The 25498-nt window shown below is 43.7% G+C and overlaps 2 protein-coding genes across 6 annotated transcripts; one reads left to right on the top strand and one right to left on the bottom strand.

Moving 5' to 3' along the window:
* On the bottom strand, positions 1-18040 carry SUGP2 (SURP and G-patch domain containing 2). Of its 5 annotated transcripts, none has more exons than XM_050715568.1 (11): positions 17997-18040; positions 16544-16666; positions 13724-15400; positions 12810-12927; positions 11710-12218; positions 11441-11552; positions 10113-10630; positions 9101-9165; positions 8275-8411; positions 4697-4817; positions 1-4516 (listed from the first exon to the last, which is right to left on the bottom strand). In XM_050715568.1, the coding sequence occupies exons 2-10, from the start codon at positions 16656-16658 to the stop codon at positions 4697-4699; spliced, it is 3372 nt and encodes a 1123-aa protein (XP_050571525.1). In that variant the 5' UTR covers positions 16659-16666; positions 17997-18040; the 3' UTR covers positions 1-4516. The 5 variants fall into 5 exon arrangements, with proteins under 5 accessions (XP_050571525.1, XP_050571526.1, XP_050571524.1 ...); XM_050715569.1 differs by having other exon boundaries at positions 1-1634; XM_050715567.1 differs by lacking the exon at positions 17997-18040 and adding an exon at positions 17876-17925 and having other exon boundaries at positions 1-1634.
* A 249-nt stretch (positions 18041-18289) lies between these two features.
* ARMC6 (armadillo repeat containing 6) lies at positions 18290-24509 on the top strand. Its single transcript, XM_035569816.2, has 8 exons — positions 18290-18377; positions 18914-19073; positions 19516-19598; positions 20299-20869; positions 21377-21522; positions 22092-22223; positions 22826-22963; positions 23787-24509. Exons 1-8 carry the CDS (start codon positions 18294-18296, stop codon positions 23997-23999), a joined length of 1527 nt encoding a protein of 508 aa, XP_035425709.1. The 5' UTR covers positions 18290-18293; the 3' UTR covers positions 24000-24509.
* Positions 24510-25498: the final 989 nt, after the last annotated feature.

Genomic DNA, 25498 nt, shown 5'->3' with positions numbered 1-25498 from the left:
TTTCTTAAACAGCAGTAACTTTATTGCCCACAGATAATGCAAACATTTTCCACACTTGCTGCAATCCAGCAAGTTACCTACTTAACAAGGTTCACAAAAACTATTTATTTCAGAAGTACCCTATTGTTCTTTGAGCATATTCTCATTTCAGGTGTTTATTATTGCTCAAATCTACAGTCTGGTTGTGATTGGCCACTCAGTCATGAGATATGCAGAATGACAGATGGTACAGCACTTCCAAGACTTCATTTTCAATTAGAAAATATACCTGCTTGTAGGATAGAAAACAATCCAAAATAACAGTATTTGAATTTCTGAGTCCAGACTTTCTTTGGGCACCATACATCAGGATTAACTTTAAAGCAGAACGGAATATCAATAGAAAAAAAAATACTGTACATTGATTTTGAGAAGTAACATCTCAGCACAGATTAAGTGTTCACACTAAGGATGCTGTAGTGTTGTCTAACATAAACAAAAACCAATAAATAGGAAAAACGTCACTGATATTACACCAAAGAAAAGCCTTGAAGGCAAAAAAAATCCGTATTACTCCAACACAATTACTCCAAACAGTGTATTATTTTTTAACTATAGTTCTTTTACTCTGTTAGAGCACCTCCCCCAAAATGGGGATCTCCTCATTTCTCTCCAACGAGAGCAAACATCCCTTCTAGAACCAGGTCCTTACATATAATAAATTGTTGAAGGCAAAGGAGGAAAAGGAAGAAAAAGGTATAGCCAGGACTTCAGCTTGTCTAGTAAAGCATGCCACAGCTGTCAGTATAAAAACAAGGGGCAGGAGACCTAGCTGGTATCTTTAGCAAATAAACACTCACTTCACCTCTAAATAGAAGGTGGCTGCACAATTGTTAAATTTCATTTTGTTGCAATTTTCCCCCTCATATCCTGTCTTACAAAGGAATTTGAATTTAAAGGCAACAGTAAACCACACGCATATATGAAAAGAGAAAGCTTTGCTTTCGTAAAGTCAGTACACAAAGAAAATCAGAGAGACAACTAATTCCTGGGATACATGAATAAAGGGTAAAACTCTTGCATTCTGACTGGGGCACCTTGGTTTTGGCATTCCTGTGGAGAGTAACACTGCTGTGTATGGTTTTAAAGCACTGGAAGCCACATGAAACAGTGACTAAGAAATGATTTAGTGGGTATTCTCAACAGAAACACTTAGCAGCACAGAAACAGAGGGACCTTCCTTCCCTCGTACACTATAAAATCCTGCTTTACACTAATGTAACACTGCATAATCTCAATTCCACTTGTTAGTGCCAAAAATGATGCATATCTCTTACAAATGGCCAAATTCACAAGCAAAACATTTAAACCAGAAATTGTTTAGTTCTACATTTATTGCGGATATTAAAAGATTAACAATGCTAACATGTTTACTTACACTAAAAAGAAATGTCAGTTATCCAATAACATAAGCAGCTAATGTTACTAGCTAAGCACTACTGCCAATTTGCATGGAACAGAAACTAGCAAATTGCTCTACAAGATTAATGGCAAAAAAAAAAAACAAAAAAACAACCAAAAGACAGTAGACACACCATTGAAGTTAGTTAAAATGTTCACTGAAGCTTGCAGTCTTCATGGAAGAGAGCCTGGAACTAAAATAACAGAAAAGAAGCTAGTAAACTTTAAACAAGGCAATGTATCTGCATAACAAATGTTTCACATGTACATGTATTTAAATTTTCAAATCAGAACTGCCTGCAAAAGCAGGTCAAAATAAAAGGAAATTCCTTTTGGAAAAGGAGCGTAAGGTCATCTCTTGGTAACACAAGATAAAAGTGGCAAATGGCAACCCACTTTGAGAGCAACACTGGAATCTCAGCACCAATACTGCTCTGCTGATATCTTGTCCAAAATTAAAGTTTGGCACAAGAAAGATAGACCACACTACAGTCATCCAGGGTAGCAGATTAAGATTTTCCCAATGTTCACCTTTATTTTCAAGACAGCATTATACTCTGCATTGCAATCAGAAAGGAAGGTACCATTTTCCAATCTGGATACCAACAGTTTTCCCAGATTGGGTAAGTAGGTGTTTAGCAAATGCACCCCAAGTGGTACTATGCCCAACAAACTCGGGTTAAATCAGAGTAGCACAGAATGCTGATCTGGGCGAGAGAGTGGATTTCAATCCAAAGTGAAACTACACTTTGCCTTGTGCCTTTTTGCAAGTAGTGTAACATATAATCAAGAATGCTTCCAAAATGTGAATGTCAAAGAAGAGGTGAACTGGAAGTTTGCAAGGAAATAAAAATCGTGAACAGCAATACTGGAAGCTTCATCAATGAAACTAAAAGAAAAGCTTCTGAGGGGATCTGAGAAATAGTTCAGAAGCCAACAATATTGGTTCCAGACTGTCATTCTAAAACAGGCTGTGACTGATAGATCTCCTTTTCGAAAGGCTCAAGTTTTATATTGCATAACTGCTAAACAGGCACTGGAAAGAAAAAGAGGCAGTGAAGAACAAACCCAAATGGGAACTTATTAACAGATAAGTGTACACTGCCAAATATCATTACTGATGACCTTTAAAGTAGCCTGTGGTCCAAAACATTCATGGATTTTAAGTACTTCCAAGTAAAGCCTACAAGAACCCCCTAACCTATCCTTTAATCAAGTGTAATAACCAGATAAACTCATTTGTATTTCTGGCCTTCATGCTTCAGCTTCTTGTAATGTAAAGGTGAAGACACGTGATGTTCATGGAAAAACAGAACTACCAGCATGATATTTTTCTATACCTGCCATTATGGTTTTATTCACTGATCATGTGCTTCAAAGCAACTAAAATTGAGTGATCAGAAAATTACACCATGACATGATACTGTTTCTTTTGGTTTCACAGACTCGTACTGTAAAGGAAAAAACAAACTTGCATTCATAACTAGAACTGGTTGTTACAGGCAAGAAAAGTTTGTTGCTACAGAATGAAAACGAAGACACTCCCTTTCAACCAGCAGGGTTTTTAATAGAGAGAGTATAATTTTGTTCTTTAAACAGCAGGTACAGGCAAGTTGATAACTGAAGAGCACATTTTCTTGCGTATTTGTCAGTTAGGAACTTGAGATGCTGCAACATTACTGTGGGGTGCTATTAGTGGTGTACCACAAGCTCTTTGCTCTGCAAGAAGCATGATGCAGGATGAAAACACCAGCAAGACAGCACTCAATCCTAGTAAGCAAAACATGCGCCAGCTCAAGATAAGCTCTTTAAAGAGAACGTCAGCGAAGTAGGTTTTGGTACTGTAACGCTCAAGTGAAGACTTTTGACTTGTTTGAGAAAGGTAATGATGGAGGAGTATGCTAAAAAGTGTGATATTAAATTCTGTCACTTTCAGTAATCCAGTCACAGATCTCTCTCTTATTGATGTGCTAGTCTGAAAAAGATGAATGACCAGACCTTGAACGTTTATTTGTGGTAACACTGCTAAAACTTTCATGTCTTCAGAGCTGCTTCACCAAGAAGTTAGGAACTGCTTTTTGTTGAAGCAGAGTAGATTAATCCAGTCTTCTCTTTCAGTGTGTTCTGGAATAGTCCCTCAGAATGACAAGCTTTTTGTCTTATTTCTTGGGATTTTTTCCAATCAAAGAACTTCTGCAAAGCAAATGTTTAATAGAAACAGAAATAACTCTCTAAACTGATGGTCTTAAAAAATTGACGCTCCACTTCTGATTATCTGACTTCCAAGTATCTTCCTTCAGCATTTTCTGCAGACACATGGATTGCACCAGGTCATGACTTAAAACTTCTTTGAGAAGGAAAGAGATTACTCAAGAATTTGCTGGACAAGAGCTGCAAATCTGTGTAAATCAAAAATTACACATAAAATATGTACTGCTTGCTTGCTACAATGGAAAACCTTAGCAGCCGAAGTTTTCAAGGAAGAGTTAGTGTTCTCAGACTCAGATGAACTCAGTTATTCATCCTACACTTAAGTATAGAATCCTATATAAAATAAGCACACAGGTAGAGATTCTTCTTGAAATTGTCGTGTAGAGGAAAAGAAACTGCTTTATGCAGACTCCAGAAGTGAATCAGAAGATTAGCCCATCAACAAAATGTAGTAAAATATAAACTGGACTGCCTTGCATTAAGATCTGAATTTGAGAAGGTTCTTGGCTTCAGAAAGGAACAGAGCCGAAGCAAGCTAGTCATAATTTTAATGTTGCTTATTCTGTTTGTAGTAAGCCATCTCATCACAAAACAGGCAAACTTGGCCAAAGAGATAGGTAAACAGGCACTTCCGAGAACAAAATCAGCTGTTTCTTCCTCAGAAGATGACATCCAAGTTGTTAGCTTGCACAATTAAATACAAGACTAACTTTAACCTTGGAAAATGTTTTAATACATTAGCGTTCAAGTCCACTACTATAGAACAAAGAGTTCTTCATACTGGCATACTCTGCTGAAGATCTTTCACACAGCAGCCTTTGCATATCCATGCACTTTCTAGTGAGCGAGTCTCTTTATGTCATACCTAGAAAGTAAGATTTGGGGTAATTCAGCAGTTCAAGGTAGGGCTGGATTTTCTTGAAACATTAAGAAGCCAGATATACTCATGGAAACAACCATATTTTCTTGGTAAAGGAAGACTAAAAAAAAATGGTATTTTAATGTTTGCAGGAATTCACAAACCAGACTTGTCCATTGCACATACCTATTTACTTGCTCTTTTCTGCCTGTACATTTGTATCATTCTTTGACGGAAAACATCAAATGCATCTTCTTTATTTTCTTCCCCTGCAACACCCAAGCCCTCCCCTGCAGAGGTAGCACCCCTAGGGAGTAAAATGAATAGTTAGAACACACTGTTTCCGTTACATTCGACAATGTGCAGAAGAGATCTTAACAATACCTTCCAACAGACACAATTCGAGTGGAAAGTACCTCTGCTTCATTTGGGGGAGGAAGGGAGCAAAGGCTTGGTACCTGACATACCAGATCAACTATAAAATAATTCCCACCTCCCGTTACACATGCAAACACCCACTAGAAGAAAATGTTCCTACCATATTAAGGGAACAGCGTAGATAGAATCATCTAACAGATCAAATTCTTACATGAATTTTTGTATTAACCACTTTATTCATGGCAGATAGGATTCTCTGTTGAAAAGATGGTGAAAATTGCCTCGTTTCTTACATTTCAAAAACTGCAGAAGTCAGAGACATTGAGGAGTAAGTAGGAAACACCACTAACTCTGCATGAAAGATGAAATTTTTACCAAGGGAACATAATGCTGCTTGCTTGAGATTTCTAGTACCCCAAGCAAGCTGAAGTCTTGCACAACAGACACCATAGACAAAACCTGGAGGTCCTGCCCTTCCAAGAAAGAAAAAAAGTCATTAACTCATCTCTCTCTTCATCCAAACATGTCAACAGAAGCAGACGGGCCTCAACAATATCAAAACAGCTTTTTACCCTGGAAGTAGATGGGAGAGGATGACCCACAAGAATGCAGAGACACAAATAATTAACAAAATTATCTCTTTCTCCAGGCTATTTGCATAGACCATACCCATTACAAAGCTAAGATTAATGAAAACTCTGCCACAGGAATGATACCCTGTGCCAGCTTTATCCTCCAGGTCAGTTACGTAAGTATTAGCTATTAGAGATTTCATTACATGAAGTAGGAAAAACTTTTTAGATTGCCCCATGTACTGAAATTAATCTGAGAATCTTAAATAACGAAAAATGGTTCTTATCTAAGTTCTGTAATAACAGGTCCACTTCAGCCAAGTAGGTTGTTATGCAAGTCTAAAAGAACATTCAAAGGCTCTGACAAGCAAGTTGAACTTTACAGTCCACAGCGGAAATCCTGGATGCTCTTTTTATTTCTGAATGGTACTAGAGTCTGACACTGCAGCTACACGAACAAGTAAAGTCACATTTTAAATTACATTTAGAAGTAAAGCACCTAAAAGATCCTCTCAATTTCTTGGTCTAATGAATGTCTATTATTCCCACATGGAGTTATACGTTCCCTGCATTTAAGATCTTCCCAAAGAGAATTCAACAGGTTACAAAATACCAAATACCTTACATATACACACTCTTAAAACACTTATTTGGACTTTTTTTTTTTTTTAAAGCATGAACTCTTTGAAGCAGACACCTCATTTGCTGCTTCCATTACATAAGGGCTGCTTCATACTTCCAGTTAGAAAGAACACTTTTTTTTGTTGATATACTATATATACACTATAGTTCCTCTTCTAGACTACTTTCAGAATAAAGAAACTAATCAAAGACGTAAGATAATTACTCACAGGAACGTCTATCCCACTACAGTGTTCTGCCTTTAAGTGGTTGTTTTTTGTTTGTTTGTTTGTTTTTTGATATGTTTTGGTTTTAGGATACCTCTTGAACTGTAGAATTGGTCAGACCCAGAGCTGTGACAATTAAAATTCTCAAGACAGGGAAAAGCAACACAAGGCTAACATGAAACTCCCTTTAAAATGTTTGGAGCCATCATTTCCTTGAGGAGTCACCACCCAATTTGTAAACCTTTTACAGTAACATAAATTAAAATACAAGTTGCTCTTGCAACCTTTCAAAGACAAGCCGTAAGTTTTTCCAATAAAAAAAAAGCCTCAGGTTCCACTAACAACTGATGTGCCTCCATGTATCAGTTTTAGATACCAGCGTCATATAATGATCAAGGTAAGCTCTACGCTGGGATTGGAGTGGCTACTTATTAATCCTTCCCGTTTTGCTCAGAGGAGATAAGACAGCACATGGACTTTTAAACAAGTCATCAGTAGAAGAGCTGGGAGGAAAAAAGGGGAGGAAAGTGTAGAGGCTACAGGTTAATAGGTGAAAAAAAAACAAAACAGCACTGTATCAAAGCAACAAACAAGAGAAAGCAAAATGTTAAGTTGCACTGGTTTCATTCTCACTGAGATTGTTGTAAAGTATTGTCCACAGAATGACTTTGGCTGGAAAGTAAAGACAGGTAGACGCTATGAAAACAGTCAGATATGGACTTACCTCTTTGTTACAGAAAAGGTACACAAGTTTTTGTAAGGGGTACAGAAAGCAGACCTTCACTATTTTGCATGTGTCTTTACAAGAGGACACATGCTGGAAAACCAGTATCTTCACATATTAAACACAGCCAGAAACTTTCAGAATGTGAGGGACTAACTGTCAGACCAGCTACAATTAGCTTATGATTAGCTGTGCAGCAAGATTTGTGCCACGAGCTATAGAAATGAAAAAAAAAGTTACTAATATCTTCGGTCCCAACAAGTGCTGAAGTTAAGAACCCGAGGTTCTAACATTTGTGATCACCAGACAGCCATAGGAGAGGTATGCTGCTCTGTCATTGTCCATTTGCTGCAGATAAAAGATCAATGGAAAAAACAGTAATGGCCACTGGACCACAGGGAGCCGTAAGGAAGAAAGGAAAACAAACAACTTGAAGTATGCCACCAATTAAAATGACCAATACTGTCAAAAGCATGAAGAGAAAATAGAAATCCCTGGAGAAACTGGAATGTTAACCCACAAACTATATGCATGGACTTGAGAGCTTGGCATATGGGTTTAGATAGAAATAAATTGATTCTGCCTCCTTATTCAGTCAGGGAGTTGAAGGAGATATTATCCGTTCTCTGTGCTGGCAGCAGTGGACACTGGATACAGCAACTTTAAAAGACAAAATGAAGATTCAAAGACAAAACTACACTTTAAAGGAAAAAGCACACTTACCTTGCAGATGCACTTACCTCTTTCGGCACGCAGTGGAATACATTATGTATTTACAGCGAAAATATTTTGTTGCCTAAACCTAGGGAGTACTGTTTATAATATTCCTAAAATCTATTTATGTGTTATGAATGTACCTAGTATGGCAGCAAGGAGATTCCCAGGATAATACTAGGTGTTAAAAAATAAATAAATACGCCAAACAAAACACCTCCTGAATAACAGAGGCACCCAGGTACCTTTAGAAGTGTCCACACCCTGCAGCATTCACACTGCAGCCTTCAGTGATGTCAAATTGTACAGCAAGGAACAGCCACCTTCCAGACCACATTTTGCCCAGCCTGGCCAGAAATATGCGTGAAGTCTTCACGCTCAACTTTGCTGAGGCCAGAGGCCAACATCAAGAAGGAAACAAAACACGGAACTGGCCACATCAAGGTGGGTTAGATAAAAATAGTTGCTACTAGAATCCCAGCCTTTTCCACAGCTGTCAGATTTCTGTATTTTGTTCCCATTACATACACTTTTACAGGCTCTCTGATTCCTTTTCCTCGTGTACCCAGGCCATGTCCTTCTTGCCAGCCCATCTTCTGAAGCATCTGGAAACCTACATTCCTGTTTGTCAGTTTCTTGTGTGAGAATTCTAAATCTTTTGGTTTCTGTGGGGAGGAAAAAAATTAAAAAAAAAAGATTTTGTTGTTACTATAGAGGGAGATAATATATTAAAAATTAATCCCCCAAAAAAGTGTATAAACTAATTGTGTTTAAGATTCTGGAAACGCAAAATTATGTTTTAGGCAGCACTTCCTGTAGCCACACACAAAAAGTCTAAGAGTAAATATCTGTCTTGCCAGTTTACAAAAAAAAAATAATATATATATATATATATTTCCATTTCAGAATCTGTTTAATTACATTATGAAAGTGTACTCTATTTTAATATTTTAAATGGTAGTTATGTTTTTTATTAACAACCACTAAATGATCTAATGACTGAATCCATACTACAAATACAGCAGCAGGCAAATGGCATTTCACTAAATGTTCAAAAAAAAATTACATCGTTTTCCAGACAGCAATGCACTCCTTTCTTTCTTTTTCTTTTTTTTTTTTTTTTTAAGAGGGTTAATACACAGATATTATAAAAAAGCAATAGTGCTCTAATCATGGTATGTTTAATTTTGACAGAGGTAGTTACAAGATAACAGGAGTCATGGCTCTCTTCAGATTTAGTCTTTTTTAGTCTGATTTTAATTTGAATTTTTAACAATAACACATTTTCAGAGGCTATTTCCTATAAAGACAGTTGATTCTCAGAATGCAGTGGCAAACCAGAAGACTTCTTTACCTTCTTCTTCTTTGTAACTGGGCAACCACGAGGCCTATCATAAGCAATTCTGACAGGTTCGTGCACTGCAAGTCAAATCAAAGACAAGAATCAGCTGTAAAGAAAACCAATACAGAACTCAAAAAGTACATGCTCAAGTGGAACTCTAACTCGATGCCTTGGCCTAAGGCCAGAATCATCAAGAAAGATCAGAATGAAAAAAAAAACACCACCCAACAACAAAAACAAAAAACAGCCAGACAACTCCCCTCTGCCCCGCAAACTACATAAAAAAAAAAGGAGAATCAAGTGCATTCATGCATAGAGTTTTGGATATATCTTGCCAGCAATACACCGATGGATGATTTACTATAAGGACTTCAGACCTTCCATTTCCATGAGCTTCTGTAATACTCTGACAGAAAATTCAGACTGGACCTATATGGGGTTATTGTATATCATTTTCATATCACAAATGACAGCCTTCACCAATAAATATCGTTACACAGAGGGAACACATTTGTTAAAGCAGCTGCAGAGCACATATGATCAGCTTTAAGCTACTTATATCTCAATTTTTAGGATATCATGACCTACCTCCCTGCTGTGGCTGTATTGACAAAATTTAGCAGGCCAATCCAAAGTCTAAATATATTTAGAGTTGTCAGATACTCAAAATGTGTTCAGTGCTATACTTAGGCCTGTTAAACCTGTCACACACTGATGAACTGAAACCTGCAAAAACGACTACTGTGGGTTTTTTAAGCCCCGGAGAAAAGGTAACATTCACATACACTTAGAGATATCTGAGGAACGATGTTTTACGCAGGTAATCTCAATCTTAGCAAAGTTTGCTATTATGCCACAATACAAAAAAAAAATGTTACACCATTTATTCAGAATTTCCTTTCCCATCTCAAGTGAACACTGTATTCATTTTTGTTAATCTTTCAGCCAATAACAATCAGTAACAAAGTACATAAAATGCTCAATTTCTGTAGTGATACATACAAAACTCACTTGTAGCACTCACCTTTTGGTTCTTCTATGAGGCATATCCTTTTAGATGCAGGAATCATACCGACTTTCAGAGACTTGCTGCTGATTCGTTTGCGGGGAAATAGTGTACCAGGAGCAGGAGTTGATGCCTGTGTTGACAGATTTGGTACAGCACCATCAGATGATGTAGCTAGCTGCTTTTCACCTGTTGAAATTTCCTCTCCTGTCTTGGAAATCAACTCTTCAGCAAGGTTTTCCGCACTTCTACCTGCTGAGATATCATCCTCTTCTCCCTCCTCTGCTTGCTCCACTTCTTCCAAAGGTCGAGAAACATCCTCCTCAAACTCAGCTTCCTCCTCATTGTCTTCCTCCTCCTCTTCTTCATCTTCCTCTTCCTCCTCTTCTGAAATATCCAAATTTCTCTCTTCAGGTTTAGCATTTTCCCCAGCATCGGTTGCTTCTGGCACAGCACTGAAGTTGATAGACGGACATAACTCATAGACTTTCATTCGGTAAAACTTGAAAGCAGAACTGCTTCGATCCTGTAGGAACCTGGACAAAAATTACAGTGAAAATAATATCAGTAAGATTTTCTCATCTACAAGCAAGATACCACAAATAAATCTCTTTTTAGCTTTTTGAATAGTCATTCCAGATATGTTTTTGAAGAACTGTAGGATTCCCCTACAACATGTGCTAAGTACAGCAATCATTCTCCTCATCTCTTAAGAGGTGTGGTTCCCAAATTGTGTTGTGAAGAATTTAGTACAATTATCTTCATTATGCTGATGGACAAACTAAGACAAGAAGCTAGCTCTAGATCACCCAGAAGGCAAACAGCAGACCCCAGAAGAGAATTCAGGTCTTCCAAATATCAGTTATGTGGTGTATGTAGAAATAGATTTATTGATTCTGAGAGAGACAGAAAAGACAACAGGGCTCCATTTTTGTTGGCACAGTACAACTAAAAGTGAAAGATCTGTGCTAATTTACGCTAGGGCACATAGGCCATTATAATCAAAGCCTCATTTAAAAGAAAAAAAAGATTGAAAGTACTCTGGCAGAACACTTGTTTCAAGATGCAAGCTGACTACTTAGGATATAAAAGAAAAAGAGTAAATATTTCAGTATACGTGCATTTTGGAGAAATGTTTTTCTTTCTTAGTTACTTTGGACATTTACCATTAATAGAGGTGCTGAACAGGACAAGAGGAAGTATTGCTCAAAATCCTCCATCCCTAAACATATCAAATAAAAGCATGCATGTCAAAAAATAATAGAAGGAAATCTCACTTTAATAATCGTTTAGCTAGATTTTGGTTTTTCTTATTGGTCAGACAGATAAATGTGTAGGTTACTCACCACAGATCTGGGTTATCTGCACTGTTGTCTATGCTGAACTGCTCAATTTCTGGTCCTACCTGAGCAACAAACTTGGCAAGCTTCTCAGCAGTTTCCATTGTTTTAGCATCCACTGCAGAAAACAGAACACTCCTTTATCTACAGATCCGTACAAAATCTACATCACTGGAAGGTCAGCACAGTTTAGAACTATCTACTTTCACAGAACAAATGATTAGAATTTCCAGTTTAATTTGCAGTTTAAAATCTAATCTTGAATTGTCACTTACCATCAGGAAACTGAGAGGGCAATGGTACGAAAAGTTCAGATGGTGCCACTAAATCCTCAGAATCCGCCCTTTCTTCTGCTGGCAGAGGGGCCTCTGAACTGGTGGCACATTGTAAAGACGAGGTTGCATCAAGGGAAGAGTTCTTCTCAGACGTGCTGGTTTCTGACATAGAAGGCTTTGATTCAACTGAACTTTGAAGATGCTTGTCTTGGTGTTTCAGCATTGTGCCAGCTGAAAGCACAGTCTGCGTCCCTATGGTTGCTCTCCTCACCTTCCTTCCTCGAATTCCACGTTGTGCAATAATTCCCAGCCTTTTCCTTTTAAATAGCCTTCTCTTAATACTTGCGACTTTCCTGGCATACAACATAGCTCTGACCGATTCTGTTGCAGCTTCTTCTAGTGTTCTGCCCTCACCACCTGCCTCCTTTCCTGATGATGTCCGTCTTTGCACCTCTGATAACTTCAGCCTGTAATACTTGTATTCTAGACTATCTTCATCAGACAAGAACCTAAATAAAAACAAAATCGCACGCATAAAACAAAGCCTAAACCCGAAAGCCTAAGAGGCAACTTCATTTCTAAAGCAACAAGTAAATATAAAGTATGCCAAGCAAGTAAATGATGGAGGGCTTTGACATAAATCATTTGGCTAGTAATTAATCAGCTACGCTGCAATTCACACATGGAGTGATACTGTCATATTGAAAGATTATCACACTTGGAAGCATCTCAGCTTTCATTTGCCAACACTACTCGTAGAACGCTAGGAAGTCTGAAATGTTACTATATATTTATTTTAAGCACATTCCTTTAATATGTTCACCTTGTAAATGTAAATTATTTTGAGTATCTTGAACTTGGATTGACATACAGTCATTCTTGACAGATCAAAAGGAACGAGGTCTACTACACAAAACAGGAGCAAGAGGACAATTTCCAGGGACATTAGGAAGCACAAAGATTTTCAAATAATCTAGTTAAATATACAACAGGCTTTGATCTTACACCCGTTGAATAAAATAATGAATTTAATGAAATATAATCCAAATATCTTCAGGAGAGCAAAGCAGTAGCAGGGCATACTGTTCAAACACACCTACCAGTATTCAGGACTGTTCTTTTGAGCATTTCTCTCTTTGGCAGACAAGGTTCCCGAAACAATGCTATTCACTAGCTGTTCAATTGTCTCTACGATTTTCCGATCAGCTCGCTGGGGGACTGTAGGAAGAAATAAAATGCAGCCATTGAGTAATTTTCAACAGGGTATGAATACGTCACCTTGGTTATTCTTTGACATATTGACATTTGCAATTTTTCAACGCATTGGCACAAAAACTGCCCTCTCTTGGTGCTAGAAGAAATGAAGGAGAATGAACAAAAGTATATTCAAGCACTACTCTGAAGGGGTAAGTTGCAAATTATCAGTCACTTGGTGTCAGTGTTGCAAGACCTCACTGCAAAAGTATCTGAAGTCCAATTAGGTAAGAGCAGATGAGTACAGGAACGGCCAGGAATGCTTTAGACAGGGTGAACTGGCCTAAGACAGTAGGGAAGATGGCATTCCTATAGCTTGTGTGTAAACAACTTAAAAATATAGGCCTGCATCTGATAAAACTGGTAATGGTAACGTCCCTGACTCTGCTTATATGCAAACATCTATTCTGGAACGTAGCCAGCTGCAGATGTGGTCCTGGCCTATCTGGAAGGTGTGACGTTGGAGGGTAGGGCAGCTGAGGCAGCCAAATGCACGAGGTGAAAATCCTTGATTTGAAACATGAACGCGTGTGGGAGAGGGGAGAAAGGGGACGTACTTTCATCTGTACAGCCTGGCACAGAACTTGGAGTGATAGCTACAGCAGACAGAATTACCTGCCTCAGCACTGCTAGGGACTTACATGGAGATCCCAGAATTTGGAATTCCTGACCTAGTAAAGCCATAAAAGATACGAGATTAAGCAGTAGTGACAAATAAAGCAATTATGTACTGCAAGGCATTCTACAACCGTTCACTCACTTGTAACTTTAGTGTCAGGAGAGGGTTTTTGAAGCTGTACTGTGGAGTCTGCTTCGGCTTTTTTCATCTGAATTGGATATCCACTTTTCTCTAACCAAGCCTTCAAGTTTTCAATGTACTCTCTTCCAAACAACGTGGAATCATCGAAATTGGGGAACAGTGTTGGTGCTGGAGCCATTTCCTGGAGCCCTACAGCTTCAAGTATTTTCTCTTGCCTGAAAACAGACGCTAACGCAAAGGTCTGACCCAGAAGTGCTAAAGACTTACGACAAAGAGAAACGGTGGTCTCAAAAGCGCTTGCCATTTCTCTGGGGTTACCAAAACCACTGGTCTTAATGCTTAACTCGTAAGCATTGCAGGCCATGAGCAGAGGTGTAACACCTTTTAGCAGGCGGTCTTGTAGCCTCATTATATATTTATCAAAAGGTTTTATTATTTCAAAGAAGCAGTTCTTAGTTTTCACAGCACCCTTGTCCAACAGCATATTTAAAAATTCATTGTCCACCTTGGGAGTTTTCAAAGCAGCATGTTGTAAACTCTTGATAGTAAAGAAACAGTAATCTCTGTGTTCTGGCTTCAAGGAGCATTTGAACGAAGCCAGCATTTTTGCACAGGTTTCTGTCTCCAGCTCAAAGAGAGCTCCAAAGAGCCGGGAAAATTCCGCATCGTTTTTTATTGCGTGAAATCCAGCCCACTTTATGATTTGTATTCCAAACGTTGAGAAAATGTCAGACTTGTCCACAAGGTCAAAATTGAGATTTCTAAAAACATGCGCAGGCTTCGGAAGCCTGAGGATAGGTCTCTGGGTTGTTATAGCTGGCCTCTGATTAGGTCGCAGAGGCAGCTTTGGATTAGGGCGCTGGACAGGCACCGGCCTCAGGTTAGGCCGTTCAGCAGCTTCTGGCATTTGATCAGGTTGCACAGCTGGCTTCTGATCAGGGCCTGGCTGCAGTTTTTTAGTGTTCCATTTCTTTAGGGGAGCTTTGATATCTCCTTTGAATATTTTCGTTTTAGCAGCGCCCCTCACAATACGCTTTCCTCGCAGAACTCTTCCCCTGCCAATGTTGCCCCTCCGCACTGGGGGTCGGAACTCGCTGTCGGACTGAATTCCAAACTCCACCTCATACTCCTGACTTTCCATGTTGCCATACTCATCTTCCATGAGTCCAGGCGACCTAAAATCACCTAAAATATCTGCAGAACTGAAGTCAGTTTCATGCGGTCCAGTGGATTCCCAAGAGTCGGGATGCCCGTAGTCCTGGTCGTGAGAAGCCAGGCTCCCATACTCCCGGTCGTGAGCCGCGGGGCGCCCGTACTCCTGATCGTGAGAGGCCGGGTGCCCGTACTCCCGGTCGCGAGATGCTGGGCGCCCGTACTCCCGGTCATGCGTAGCTGGGCGCCCGTACTCCCGGTCACGAGATGCTGGGCGGCCAAATTCCCGATCTCGAGATGCTGGGTGGCCAAACTCCCGGTCACGAGTCACCGGGCGGCCGTACTGTTCGTGGTAATAGTTATCTTTCCTAATGAGAGGGCTCGCAGCTCTGTAAGAAGGTCCCGGATAGTCATCTCTAGGGTCTTCACTCCAGTCATCATGTGGATGGTGCTGGGCATTGTCGTATCTTCCATCATCATGGAAATTGTCTTCGTATCTTGGTCTTGGGACAGGCCTTGAATGAGCTGCAACGATAAAAACATAAATATGTTGATAAAAACATAAATATGCTGATGCACAGAAGTAGTCTTAGGAAAAAAAAATATAATAGGCACATTTAGACACTTGCAGAGTCGAAATACCAAAACTTTTGAAGAACAGCGTGCATCCCTAACTTTAGGATATCCCTGTTTGCTTTCCTATATACATTGAACAACTCATAATATGGAAAAAGCAACAAATGACCCAAAATGCCTACGCACACATTGCAAAGCAATTTATTAAATCCTCTTCTGCTCTTGTTAAAGCTGAAATACAAGTTCTGCTATAAAGCCTCTTTTCTACTTGATCACATTTTTTCTCAGTTTAGGAAGATTCCAATATTGTGTGAATAATGCTTCTACTGAGACTTCTCTGGTGTAAAAAGAAATCAAAAGCTCTGTTCTCACACTGAACATCAGAATTCCACAGCTGAACAGAAGATCATATTTTCTACAAATTCATAGATAACATCACAGTCAGAAATACTAGAATTTCCTGTATGGTATCCAGGAATCCCAAATCTAGAACCTAAATTCAGAAGGCAAAAGATTAAGTATTTAAAAGAAATAATTTCTTTGAAGCTAAGACACCTTAAAGAAAACAGATCTCGTTTTAAAACACCCAGCTTTGTATGAATGTAATCCGTGTCGTTTTTCTGGACATTTTAAATATGAAATTTAGGAGACAAAAGAATTTGCAGATGTTTTGTATGCATTCACTAAATTAACATCCCACTTTTAGTTTTTTCTCTAAAAATAACACGAAACACAAAGATTCAAAGGCCTCAAATGCACTCCTACATTTATTTAACTTATCAGACATCAACAGAATTCCATCCTGCAGCGATGTCTCTGGAGACCGCCCTGAAATCGGACCCACTCTCGGATGCAGCCCGAACAGAATTCCTTTGTTTGAAATTCGGGTTTTGCCTGGAATTTGCACTCCACATTAAAATAGTGCCAGCCATACCAAGCCATTAGCCTCTAAAACGAAAATGGATGTGGAAAAACACCAGCACAAGTCCACGTTTCAGGCAAATACGCCTAAACAGAAGCCAAGAAATCTAAGATACCTATCGCCACGGCAGCCGCTATAATCCATGGCACGTCATGCCCGGGTTCCTTTACCTTTAAAATGATGGATTGTGTCTTCTATAGCATCAGTCCGGTCCATGCGATACCTCTTAACTTTGTCCTGCACTACAGCATCAAACGTCTCCCGTGTGATCCGCCGAGAGGCCATTTTTTCCCCTGTAGCAAAACAGCACAATGCGGTCCCTGACCGGGGCACGGCCACACGAGAGATCCTCCCGCTGTCGGCACATTCCAGGCGCCCACCGGGTTCGGCCAAGGCGGATTCCCGAGAGTGCCTGGTGGCGGCAGCTCCCCCCCTCAGCCCCTCCGGTTCCCCCTTCAGTCCCCCCCCCCACGCCCTCTCAGCTCCCCCTCCTCAGCTCTCCCCTCAGCCCTATTAGCTCCCCCTCAGCCTCCTCTGCTTCCCCTCAACCCCCCCTCATCCCTCTCAGTTCCCCCCCCAACCCTCTCAGCTCCTCCCCAGCCTCTTCAGCCCCCTCATCTTCCCCCTCAGCCCCTTCTCAGCCCCCTCATCTTCCCCCTCAGTCCCTTCTCAGCCCCCTCATCTTCCCCTCAGTCCCTTCTCAGCCCCCTCATCTTCCTCTCAGCCCCTTCTCAGCCCCCTCAGCGCCCCTTCTCAGCCCCCTCATCTTCCCCTCAGCCCCCCTCATCTTCCCCTCAGCGCCCCTCATCTTCCCCTCAGCGCCCCTCATCTTCCCCTCAGCGCCCCTCATCTTCCCCTCAGCGCCCCTCATCTTCCCCTCAGCCCCTTCTCAGCCCCCTCATCTTCCCCTCAGCCCCTTCTCAGCCCCCTCATCTTCCCCTCAGCCCCTTCTCAGCCCCCTCATCTTCCCCTCAGCCCCCTCATCTTCCCCTCAGCCCCCTTCATCTTCCCCTCAGCCCCCTTCATCTTCCCCTCAGCCCCCTTCATCTTCCCCTCAGCCCCCTTCATCTTCCCCTCAGCCCCCTTCATCTTCCCCTCAGCCCCCTTCATCTTCCCCTCAGCCCCTTCTCAGCCCCCTCATCTTCCCCTCAGCCCCCTCATCTTCCCCTCAGCCCCCTTCATCTTCCCCTCAGCCCCCTTCATCTTCCCCTCAGCCCCTTCTCAGCCCCCTCATCTTCCCCTCAGCCCCCCTATCTTCCCCTCAGCCCCCTCAGCGCCCCTTCTCAGCCCCTCTTCAGCTCCCTCATCTTCCCCTCAGCTCCCTCCTCAGCCCCTCTTCAGCTCCCTCACCATCCCCTCAGCCCCCTCTCAGCCCCCTCTCTGCCCTCCCCTCAGGCCCCCGCGCCCAACCTGAGGCGAAGCGCGGCGTGAGGGGAGGAGGAGGCGAAGAGGGGGCAACACCCGCAGCCGCCGCCGCCACCGCCACCCCCCGCCCTCCTCACCCCTCAGCGGGCCCCCCCCCCGGGCCCTGGCTGCCCGCCGCCCCGCTCGGAGGCCCCGGGAGGAGGGGAGGGCCCGTCCCGCCCCGCGGCCCGCCCCGCCGGGAGCCGGCCCTGCCCTCACCGAGCCGGCGGCGCCCCCCGCCCGGCCTCGCAACGCCCCCCCCCCCCCCCGCGCGCCGCCCGGGAGCCTCCCAGCAGCCCCCGCGCTCCTCCCCCCGCCCCCTTCCCTCCCCTCCGCCTCTGGCGGCTCCCGCACACTGCGCCTGCGCACAACGCGCCCGACCGCACGTGAGGAGAGTACGCGCGGTGCGCGTGCGCGCTAGGAGCCTCCGTGCTCTTTTTCGCTCCGCGCTGTTTCTCGTTGGGGAGGCGGGTGTGACTTTTTTCGCCCTCCCCCCCTCGCCCGCTGCGTCGACGCATGCGCACTGAGAGGGCCGAGCCAGGGCGTACGGCGGCCGGGGCGGGTCAGGCGCCTCAGCGCGCTGCTCTTTGTCAGGCGGAGGTGGGCGGCGGGGGGGATCTGGGGAGAACCGGGGGGAACCGGGCGGAACCGGGCCCCGCTGAGCGCCCGCGGCCTCCCCCAGCGCCGGGTCCCGGGCCCTGGGCCCTCTCGGGGGCCAGGCTGGGCCCTCCTGGCCGGCCGGGCCCGCTGAGGGAGGCGCGGGGCCGGGGCGGGCGGGCGGGCGGTGGTGGCCATGGGGCAGGCGGTGGTAGCCCGGGGGGTGGGGGGGTGTGGTAGCCCGAGAGCGGGTGTTGGTAGCCCCCGGGGGTGCAGGACCGGCTGGTAGGGCTGGGAGAGCCGGGCCCCATCCGCAGCCGAGCTGCAGCGAGCTCCCCGCCCCAATTCTGGGCCTCTGCAGGGCCCCCTTATTTCTTTTGTCCTCTTTCTTGCACGTTAAAAATTCACCCCTCTGTAGTATTTTTTTTCGGTTTCGAGCTCTGCGCTGTGTTTTGAAAAAGAGCAGGTCGCCGTCTGTGTCTTGCCTTAACCTTACGAGGTCTCACAGCAAAGCTAATTGTGGGCTTTCCTCCTGACAGGACAAAGGAGCAGGTTCGGGTTTGCTCCGTTCGAGTAAAATGGGATCCAAGCAGATTGCGCAGGAAACGTTTGATGATGCCGTGCAGGAAAACATCACGGAATTTGAAATGGATCCGGAGGAGGCTGTGAGAGAGGCTGTGCAGCAGTTTGAGTCCCAAGGTATCACAAATTAATTCCACGCTTGCAATTCGGTTATTACAGATTGAGGTTTCTCAAAATTTCGGAGAACCTATGTGCAAAGATTGATCCTTCAGTATTGAAATGAAGCCTGTGTAAAGTGGAATGTAGATACTATTAATGCTAACCTAGTTTAACGGAGTAATTACGACTGAGAAACTGCTTTAAGTGAAACTGCAAGGTGTGGTTTGGTGAATGAGATTGAACTTTTTTTTTCCCAGCTGAGATTTAGTCAGAATTAGTTCTCTGTTCCAGGATGTACCTGACAATTAGAGTTAACCAGAGCTTTGGCAGCCTTTCAGCATCTGTGTGCATTGATCCATGCTTTACAACAAGCCTGTCTTTGTTCACTGTAGTTAACTTACCAAATTTTACTTAAGGTCTTGTAACTAATATGAATCTTGTTCTTGTTTTTTCCTTTTAGGTGTTGATCTAAGCAATATTGTGAAAGCTGTGCGGCAGCCTGCCTCTGAAAATGGTCAAAAGCAAAAGCATGCAATTTTGCTGGTAGGACTGTATATTTGTGTTGTCTTCTAAAGGTCAGAGTTAACTAAGAGTTTGAGTATTAGACAAGAATCATGAGACACACATTCTACTGCCTCTGCCCCATTTCTTTGTGGGCTCTTAAACGAGTGGTTAATCCCGCACGATCTCAGAGCTAGTGTCAAAGAGCTAGCTTGTACTTTCCGGTAGTGTTACCTGTGTAAGTGCAAAATACCAATATTTCTTGGCTAGGAAACGCAGAGGCTGTCTTTCACGACTTAGAAGCAGATTCTGCCGTTGTCAGGTGTAGTCAAAGCACAGAAGAACTTTAATGAAGGAAATATGAGTAACGTAAGTGGGAGCTGTTAGCTGGCTCTTCTGAGGACTGAATACAGTCACTCACCAGCCAGGATGTAAAACTACTTGTGCGTGCCCTTGGCCCCTGTGAAATGTGCTAGTGGGACCCAGTTTCCTTGCCGCTGGTCAGACTGACATGCAGGGACGTTGCGACACTGACGCACAAAAACAAAATGTTGAAGACAAAATGTTGCTCTTTGAAACAGCTGTTTCTTAGCTATTTTAAATTCATGTGAAATTTAAAAGCGGGACATTGTTATAAATAAACAAATGTAACCAACTCTACAGAGCTGTTCTTGTTCCTTCACAGTTCAGGTTGAAAAGTAACTCTTGTTCTCTCTCTTTTTTCTTTTCTTTTGCCTTTTAGACTTTAGATTCCCTTGGGAGATGTGTTGCTGACTCTGATCTCAATGAGATGGCCGAGCAGCTAGTGGTCTTCACTGACCAGTGCAAAGAGCAGCTGGCTTTCCGCTACCTGGCTGGGCAGAACGGTGCCTATTCTGTGGTATTCTCTGCCTGCCAGTTGGCTTCGGGAGACAGAAATTTAATGCTGAAAGCCTTTTGTACTCTGTCTGCCATCTTGGATGGGCAGCCAGACCTACTTGACGCTGCTGGTCAGGATCTGCTGCTACAAACCCTGAAAGAATATCGAGAGGATGCTGAAATGACTCTGGCTGGGATCCGATGCATTCGGCACGCCTGTCTGAAACACGAGCAGAACCGCCAGGACTTTGTGAAAGGTGGGGTGCTGCCGCTCCTGACCGGAGCCATAGTGCAGCACGGAGACAGCGCTGATGTCGTCCGAACGGCCTCCTCGGCGCTCAGGATCATGACGTTTGACGACGACATCCGTGTGCCCTTCGGTCATGCTCACGATCACGCCAAAATGATCGTGTTGGAAAATGACGGGTTAAGGGTCCTCATCGAGGCTGCAAAAGGTACAATTAACCCCCTGGCTGTTGATCTTAATTTTGAATCGTCTGTGCTTTTTTTTTTTTTATCTCAAACCCATGCTTTGCCGTAACTTGAAGTTCCCCAGAGATGGTTTGGAAATTTGCTACTAACGTGATTTAATTCCTTTGATGAAGTGTGCCCCAAGAGAGAAATACAATGACTGCTCCAGAGCTATCAGCAGCACCAAGGTGACGGTTATCAGAGCTATCTGTCAGCCTGTTTAGGAAGGATTTTACAGCCCAGTGCGGGTTTACAGATGTACTATCCCTGCTGAGGTGCTGCATTTCTGCCAGGGAAAGGTATTCTCTCTGTCTAGCTACAGAATGAAGAGAATGTCGTCTGTGATGATCTGTTTTAATTATAAAGGGGAAGTCACTGTTTCCTGGGGTGGTGTGGCTCTTAATTTTTTAATGAAGCAAACTAAAACACCTTGATTCTGCTAGCAGCTCTTCTTGCTCATACTTACTCCGTTTATCATCTTTCCTCTACAGCATTCACAGATAACTCCGGTGTTCTCAGTGAACTGTGTGCCACCCTTTCTCGCCTCTCTGTCAGGAATGAATTCTGTCAAGAAATTGTGGACCTCGGGGGCTTAAATTTCATGGTGTCTCTCCTGGCTGACAGCATTGACCATCCAGTGAGTGATGTAACGTGTACTTGGGGGAGAGGGGATAATGCAGCAGGCTGTGATTATTTTTATTTTTTATTTTTTTTAAGTCCTAGCTGTGAATAGACCTTAGAATTAATGCATTATTTTAGGTGCACTTAGTGTTGAAATCCAGCCATTGATCCCATTTACCTCCCTATTTGAAGCCTTATGTGCAGAACTAGATTACGTGTGCTCTGTCAGATAAGAACGGAGTGATTGAGCCCCGTACTCGTGGCCATTTCCTCTGTCTTCCCTGGCTCACAAGCAGAACTCTGCTTGCTCCCAGAAAAGCTGAGCTGCTGATTTTCCTCCATTCTAGCTAGAAGAGGTTCAAGAGATGTTTTATTCTTTAAACTTTGAAAACCTCTGCCAACCAACAAGTTCCTTATTATTCTGCCTAGCAAGAAGGTGCACCTGACACGTGAGAATATGAGAATAGTGTTGCTGGGAATTACAGCTGCTTGAGTGGAGTTGCTGGGGGATGTTCTGGATGGCTTCCAAAAGCCGGGGAAACTTTTTATTCTGCTTTCTAAGCTGTTTTTCCTTGCTGAACGCAGGATGTGGTGAAGCAGGTGCTGAGCGCCATCCGAGCGGTTGCAGGTAACGATGATGTGAAAGATGCCATAGTGAGCGCTGGTGGGACAGACCTCATTGTGCTCGCTATAAGCCATCACCTCGCCAACCCTCAGGTATGCGGCTACTGGGCTGCCGCTGCTGATGTCCCCCAACGGCTGGGAAGGGAGGGCTTTGGGCTGCATAATGTAGCAGCCTTATCTCACGTTGTGTAGGGGAACGGCCCACAGCTGTGCTCTTACTTGTGATAAACAGCTTGTGCTGAGAGCAGATATATTCTAAGTACGTTTGTTAAATGATTGCGTTTAACAAAATTGTTTTCATAACGTGAGCAATGTACTAAACCCTTAACATCCACTCGATGGAGAGTGGTTAAGTGCACGCTTTGGCAAGTATTTTTGTAAATGTAAAGGTGTGCCTACCTTACTACATCACAGTTTTTTTCTTGTTCTTGAATAAGGGAATCATGGATAAAATGTTTTACGCCTTTGGGACTGCAGATCAGATTTCAGCCACTATTGAAATTATTTAAAATCTGTTTTAAGTGACCATATGAAACTTAATTTACACGCCACAGAAGCAGGATGTTTCAGTGGAAGAAACTAAAAGTTATTATTTATTAAAAAATCCCCAAACCAGGAAAACAGAACTCCAATGATTTAGTTTTATTAAAGCAACATCTTCAGCAATTGCGTTCCTCTTCCTCTTTGTCTTGTAGATCTGTGAGCAAGGTTGTGCAGCGTTGTGCATGCTGGCTTTGCGCAAACCTGAGAACTGTAATGTCATCATGGAAGGCGGAGGGGCATTGGCAGCCCTTCAGGCTATGAAAGCGCACCCACGAGAAGTGGCTGTCCAGGTATCTGCCTTACAGCTCTTGGTTATTCACTAGGATTGGTGTTGGTTGTGTTCACTGCTTCGTTTGTCCTTCACTTGACGAACACTGAAAAGTTGAGCATGTTGGGAAGGTAGTTACAGCATCTAAGTGCAGGGCCCCCTGTGTCTGTCGTCCTGATGTAGTCAGAGCAAAATTTAGTTTGGGTTTCAAACCCACCTGCTTTCAGGTTCAAGTGACCGTGGAATGCTTCTCTTGAAGGCATGACTTCTCCTCCTCAAAAGAGCAGGGCTCTTTCAGAGCCATCTTGTGCTACTGTGATGCCTCACAGAGGGGACATTGCCATCTTTTCTCTGGAGTTGAGTAAAATGCCTGCATGGCAGGGAGTTAGCTTCTGAGTTCTCATTTCGTGCTCTCCAGAATATTAAAATACCCTAGGAAATATTTCTGAAAGAGCAGCATAAACTGCTGTAGCAAAGTGACCGGAAGAGTATATGGAAGAGCATACATGGGGGTGGAAAGGTGGCTCTCCTGTAAAAAATTCTGTCTTAATATTATTTAAAGAAGTACTTGGTATTGCCTGGCTGCTGTTGGAACATCAGTAAATCTCAAACGGAAGCAGGAGGTTTTGTTGTATAAACATCAGTGTAAAATAGCAGCCATGCTTTTGTCTGTGGATTTTATTCTCCCAGAAAATAGTTTGCTGCTGTCTACAGCATCTCGCATTTGGTTGCCCAGAAAAGGTTCCTCAGCTGGAGCCAGATCTGCTTTGTGCGTGCCAGCATCCCCCTCGGATGGTATTTCCCTACATAAGATGCTAATACCTCTTGTTTTCCTCTCTCCTCAGAAACAGGCTTGCATGCTGATCCGCAACCTGGTCTCCCGGAGCCGGGACTTTTCTCAGCCCATCTTAGAGATGGGAGCTGAGAACCTAATAACAGAAGCTCGTGCAACGCACAGGGACTGTGACGATGTGGCCAAAGCTGCCCTGCGAGATCTTGGCTGCAAAGTGGAGCTCAGAGAGCTGTGGACAGGTCAGAAGGGAAGCCTCGCTCAGTGAATCACCAGTCCACTGAGCAGTGGAGCTTCAGAGCACCTGTGTACATGAAGTCTAAGGGGGGGAACGAAGCGGCATGGATTAACTTGCAGTTAAACTGACCTGGAATACCTGATGCAAATGCCTAGCTTGTGAGGCTGCGGTGAACTTTTTGTCGGGAGCTACAGCTGAAATGGCTTTGTGCATTCCAAGGCTGCAAACCAACTCTGTAGTAATCATTCCTTGAATCATCTAATGCCTGAAGATGATCTGCTCCCCCTGTTATGTATGTTTCTTGTGTACGAGACAGGGCTGTCCCGGGTGCTTTGCTCTATACAATGAGAGCAAAGGTGGATCTCTCCTGACAGGAGCCTGGTGCGTACCGTGGCAGCTGGTTCTGGTTTGCTCCTCTGCTCTCTGCCGACGGAGGCCAGCAGCCTGATCTGGTAATGGGAGGGCTGAGGAGGGATCCCATCATTTGTGAATGTGTTCTGTCCTGTTGTGCTGTTCTAACTTATTTTACTGCTGACCATATTCTGTGTGGCTTCTTTGTTTGGGATTTTCAGCCGACGTAACGTTTTTAAACAAAAGCACGTAAGGATTTCTAGTGGTGTGGCCAAAACCAACATGCCTCGTGATGTTGCCGCTTGCTTCCAGGAGGAGAGGTCGTATTCTGCTGCAGTGAGATGGGCAAGTCGGGGACTGGTAGTGGGGATGGTAATAGCAAAGGAGGGACAAACTGGCAGCGGTACCTCACAGCAGGAAGCGCTGAGGAGCCCAGGCTTTGGTTACCTCTTAGCAGGGCAGCGTTTCCCTGAATCCAAGAGGGCTGTTAGGATAATGAAGAGGCGGTATGCCTCGTGGTCTGAAAACAGCTGTGGACTTGGAGGCGAGACAGAGCTGAAACATCCAGAAAGCTGCTGAAGCCACAGCTAAAAGCTTCTGCGTGCCCCCAGCCAAGTGGTTCCTGCTGCTGGGCTGTGTTACCAGCTCTGCTCTGGGTGCCGATAAAACCTTCGTCCTGCTCTGCTGCTGATGTTGTACTTGAATGGATGTTTTCTAATGTGCTATTTTCTGTAGAAATGTTCCATCCTGTAAAACGTTCAAAAAAAAAAAAAAAAAAAAGGATGGTTGAAGGGTGGTCGGCTCTTCACAGAGCCGTTTTGGGACAGGAAGAGAAGAGTGGCAGAAGTGCCTTAGGGCTGACGTTGTGAGTAAATCCTGCTGCAGCCCTGCGCAGATCAGCAGAGTGGTAAGGTGACTGTTTTTCAGAGGCTGTGCCTGCTGACCCCACAGGCAGTGTGTGCGCGAGGAGAGGCTGCCTGGGCCTCCTCTGTTCCTGCTGTGCAAAAAGCTCGCTGGGTTGGCACGCTTCTCTGCCCTCGTAGCCCAGACGCCTGGGTGAAGGCGCCCCAGAGCCACGAGAAGAGCGGAGGAAGATCCCCAGAGCTCCCCAAAGTGCTGCGAGCGCCTGGTGCAGGAGGGCGAGGCCGATCGTTCTGGGGAGCGTGGCTGACCCAACC

The sequence above is a fragment of the Cygnus atratus genome, chromosome 26 (assembly GCF_013377495.2).
Source record: "Cygnus atratus isolate AKBS03 ecotype Queensland, Australia chromosome 26, CAtr_DNAZoo_HiC_assembly, whole genome shotgun sequence".
NCBI lineage: Eukaryota > Metazoa > Chordata > Aves > Anseriformes > Anatidae > Cygnus > Cygnus atratus.
Note: the sequence above shows the minus strand (reverse complement) of the source record. Positions and strands in the feature narration are given on the sequence as shown.